The sequence below is a fragment of the Bison bison genome, unplaced genomic scaffold, assembly GCF_000754665.1.
Source record: "Bison bison bison isolate TAMUID 2011002044 unplaced genomic scaffold, Bison_UMD1.0 scf7180017864213, whole genome shotgun sequence".
NCBI lineage: Eukaryota > Metazoa > Chordata > Mammalia > Artiodactyla > Bovidae > Bison > Bison bison.
Window position 1 is genome coordinate 3744120 of NW_011494785.1, and position 5041 is coordinate 3749160.

General features: G+C 43.1%; 1 protein-coding gene across 1 annotated transcript in view; it reads left to right on the forward strand.

Moving 5' to 3' along the window:
* Window positions 1-4893: 4893 nt before the first annotated feature.
* Window positions 4894-5041, forward strand: part of LOC104992349 (IQ motif and SEC7 domain-containing protein 3-like) — a 33014-nt gene continuing 32866 nt past the window's right edge. The window contains exon 1 of the mRNA XM_010845210.1: window positions 4894-5019. Coding sequence (XP_010843512.1) covers window positions 4894-5019 — 126 coding nt within the window. The remainder of the gene's footprint in view (window positions 5020-5041) is intronic.

Genomic DNA, 5041 nt, shown 5'->3' on the forward strand with positions numbered 1-5041 from the left:
GGAGAGGCTATCAGGCACTTGCATGTAAAATATTAGTCAAAACTAACTGCAGGGAATTTGCTGGAGGTCAGTGCTTGGGACTTTGCCTTCCAATGCAGGAGTGTGGGTCAATCCCTGGTCAGGGGGCTAAGATCCCACATGCCTTATGGCCAAAAAAAGCAGAACATACAACAGAAGCAATTTTTGTCATATATTCAATAAAGACTTTTTTAAAAATGCTCCACATTAAAAAATATTAACAAGAAAAACAGACTGTAGATTGGACCATATAAAGTCCCAAAAGTTTCAATAAACGTAAGAAGATTGAACTCATATGTTCTGTGATCACAAAGGAATTTAATTAGAAATTAATAATAGAAAGATTTAGAAGTAACAGGGAAATTGCAAAATATTTTGCTCTGAATGAAAATGAGAACAAAATTTGTGGGATGCAGTAAAAAGAGTGCTTTATAAAACTTTAAAAACAGCAAAAATTTAGAGCTTTAAGTGCTTATATGAAAAAAGAAGAAACGTCCAAAGTCATCAACCTAAGCTTCCACCTTAAGAATCTAGTAAAAGAAAAGCAAGAGGAAACACTGCTGCTGCTGCTGCTAAGTCGCTTCAGTCGTGTCCGACTCTGTGCTACCCCAGAGATGGCAGCCCACCAGGCTCCCCCGTTCCTGGGATTCTCCAGGCAAGAATGCTGGAGTGGGTTGCCATTTGCTTCTCCAATGTGTGAAAATGAAAAGCCAAAGTGAAGTCGCTCAGTCATGTCCGACTCTTAGCGACCCCATGGACTGCAGCCTACCAGGCTCCTCTGTCCATGGGATTTTCCAGGCAGGAGTACTGGAGTGGGGTGCCATTGTTTTCTCTGACACATATTTACTATCTGGCCCTTTACAGAAAATCTCCCAACTCCTGCTCCAGCTTGTATCAAAATATTTATTTTCCAGAGCAATATGCTTTAGTACAGGAAACACAAGTAGGTAGAAAAACTGAAAATAAGAGAAGAGGGCTTCCTTGTTGCTCCAGTGGTTGGGAATCTGTCTTACAACGTAGGAGACAGGGTTTGATCCCTAGGTTGGGAAGATCCCCTGCAGAAGGAAACGGCAATGCACTCCAGTATTCTTACCTGGGAAATCCTATGGACAGAGAAGCCTGGCGGGCTACAGTCCGTGGGGTCACAAAGAGTCGGATATGATTGAGCACACACACATTCAGGCTTCTTGCATTCCTTGCCCTCTGGCTACCATAGAGCAATTGCCTCATCATGATCTCTGCTTCTGTTGTCACATCTCCTCTCTGACATTCTCACCTCCCTCTTACAAAGACTCTTGTGATTCAAGATTCTTAATTTTATCACATATTTAATGTGGCTTTTGCCATATAAGTTAATACATTCACAGGTTTTGGTGATTAAGACTAAGACATCTTTGGGAGGTCATTCTGCCTACAAGAGAAGCAAATTACCAAAATGGATACCCAAAGAAACAGAATGTTTGAATAGCCCCATGTGTACTAAAGAACTTGAATTCTCCCTACAGGGGCTTCCCTGGTGTTCCAGTGGTTAAGAATCTGCCTTGCAATGTAAGGGACATGGGTTCAATCCCTCATCCGGGAAGATCCCACATGCTGCGGGGCAACTGATCCCACAAGCCACAACCAATGAGCCTGAGCTCTAGAGCCTGTGAGCTGCAACTACTGAAGCCCATGTGCCTTAGAGCCTATGCTCTAAGAGAAGCAACAGGAGAAGCCCCGGCAACGAGAAGCCTTTGCACTGCAACTAGCGAATGCCTGTGCACAGCAACAAAGACCCAGTGCAACCAAAAAAGGCTAAAAATAACAAGTGATAGCAAGGATGTGAAACATGTGAACCTCTCACCTACTGCTGATGAGAATAAAAAACAGTACAACCACTTTGGAAAACAGTTTGACAGTTTCTTATTGTTAAATATTTGTGTGTGTGTGTGTGTGTGTGTGTGTGTGTGTGTATATGTATATATATATGTATATGTATATGACTTGGCAATTCCAATTCTAGATTTTTCTTTCTTATATGACCAACCTAGATAGCATATTGAAAAGCAGAGACATTACTTTGCCCACAAAGGTCCGTTTAGTCAAGGCTATGGTTTTTCCAGTGGTCATGTATGGATGAGAGGGTTGGACTGTGAAGAAAGCTGAGTGCTGAAGAATTGATGCTTTTGAACTGTGGTATTGGAGAAGACTCTTGAGAGTCCCTTGGACTGCACGGAGATCCAACCAGTCCATTCTAAAGGAGATCAGCCCTGGGTGTTCTTTGGAAGGAATGATGCAAAAGCTGAAACTCCAAATACTTTGGTCACATTATGCGAAGAGTTGACTGATTGGAAAAGACTCTGATGCTGGGAGGGATTGGGGGCAGGAGGAAAAGGGGATGACAGAGGATGAGATGGCTCGATGGCATCACCGACTCGATGGACATGAGTCTGAGTGAACTCCGGGAGTTGGTGATGGACAGGGAGGCCTGGCGTGCTGCGATTCATGGGGTCGCAAAGAGTCATTCACAACCGAGCGACTGAACTGAACTGAACTGAAGACACATGTAGCATAAAATATGAAACATATGAAAACATGTCTGCATAAATAACTGTCCATTAATGATCACAACAGCTTTATTTAAGATAATCAAAAGCAAGAAACAACCAAATGTCCATCCATTAATAAGCGAGTAGATAAATTATAGTGTATCCATATCATAGAAGACTACTCAGAAATAAAAGGGAACAAAATATTGATACCTATAACAGATGAACCTCAAAAGAATGATGCTGTGCAAAAAGAAAAGACAAAAGAATATATTCGCTGTGATTGCCATTTATGTGAAATTCTAGAATAGGCAAAACTAATCTCTCTTGACAGAAAGCAGATCAGTGGTTGATTGGGGATGAGGATGACAGCAATTGACTGCAAAGGGGCATGAGGTAATAACCCCATTTTTTGCAGTGATGGAAATTTTGATTACACAGTATAAATTTTTGTCAAAATTCATTGAACTGTGCACACGAAGTGGGTGCATACTATTACATGAGTTGTAACTCAATAATTTTTTTTTAATCAAAGGAAAAAAGTTAAAAGATAAAAACATTTGGGCTCCACTCCAAGTGATTCCAACACAGCAGAACTAATAGGGACCGCCATAGATAATTATGCTGCAGACTATTTCACTTATAGACATAGTATTGGTGTCTATGAACAGCCAACTCTTGTTTTGACAACAAATCAACTAGGCAAGCAGAGAAAATTCAGAAGAAAAGCATTTGCATTGTGTGCGCTCTCATCCCACCCTCTAATCTCCATTCTTCAGTGGAAATACTGGTCACCCTCCTGGGTGCTCTGCTCTCACAACTGCTGGCTCAGCTGTGGATAAGCTTTCCTGCACTTATTCTTTACAAAAGGAAATCTGCTAGGAAAATAAATGGGAAGAAAGCAAAATAAAAACCCAAGTGCAGAGAAACCAATATATTTGCAGAGCACAGATCCTCCCCAGGTCATCTAAGTCTGGCACCAGATGGGTGTGGCTGACCCAGCTCACTGGATACCTGGTATCAACAGATATACCCACCCTGGGGGAGCAGCAGGTAGACAGGGAAAATGCAACAGTCCAACAAATATGCTAAGAGCACTCCTAGCCCAGAGGAAAGGGTCATTTCCTGCCAAACTGGATTGAACAGAGGTGCTGTATTTCCATTCCTTAGTCTTTTCTTGCTGCCTGACGTATCTTCATGCCTGACATGACCTTCCCCTGTTCTGTCTATTTGATGACACACTTCCCATCCTTCAGGGCCCAGCTTGAATAACACCTCCTCCTTATCAGATCACCATAGTTAAACACAATTTCTCACTCCCCTGAACTCCTATGGCACTTGGCTTAAAGGCCTCTTACAGAAACTTTGATTTATATCCTAGTTGTTCATGTGCATGCCATATCTACTCTACTAGGTTGCAATCCTCTTGAATACAGAAATGATAACTTGTGATCTACGCTACGGCTAGTCTGTATAGTTCCTAGTATGTTACTTAGCACTTAGTGTGTGTTTTATGTAAATTTATTGTAGAAATTATTGAGTGACTCAGTCCACACTGATTCCTGTCTCTGAGCTTTTGCTAATGCTGTTTTCCCTTTCTGGAAAATCTTTCCCACTTCAAGTGTTATTCCCCGCAAGGAGCATACTCAAATCCCCAAGCCATTGGGCTCCTAGAGCACTCGGGGCAATCTCCATCTTATCACTTACAACCACCACTGAATATTGAAATGGAACATTTATTACCTGTTTCACCTACTTAATCATAAGCTTCAAGAAGCCAAAGATTCCATCCTAGTCACCCTTATCTTACCACCACCAAGCACAGTGTTCCGTGCAGTATGCATTTCAGAGATGTTTTTTCAAACAGAATGATCTCTTTAAGAAGCTTCTGGAAGCTCTTTAGTCCACGACACAGAGGGTCTGGTTTATTTAGTTCATGTTCCTATTAGAATGGCTAAAACTGTCCTGAGGTCTCATTCCCAGAGAAAATCAAGCATAAACAAACAGCCTTCCTAGCCTAAGTTTCCCCTTGGCTGAAGAAGTAGGACCAGATGTTGTCTGGGGTCTCTCAGTGTCCCATGACCCTCCTGTTCCAGGGGATTCCCCCAGCAGAATACAAGATTGCCGAGTACACAAGAGGCAAGGGTGGCCTCTGCTCGGAAGGTCTTTAAAATGAACCCTCACCCCCTGGGATGACTGGACACAGGAAAAAGAACGAGTGACCTGTCAGACTTCCTCTTTTTCGTACATTTCTGTCTCTTTTCGCCATCCTCTCCCTTTCTGCTTCCTCTTTCCTTGTCTGCTTCTGTTCTCCTCCCGGTCCCACCTCACTTCCACCTCGCCGGCTATGCCTTCTTGCCAGATTCATGTCATCCATCCCGGGCCCCCTCCGTTTATCCTGAGCCTCTACCCGCTCTCTCATTCGCCTCTCTCCGCCCCGACAGCCCTGCAGGAAGCCGAGACTCCTCACGAAGCCTGGAGGGGGTGGGAGGGGG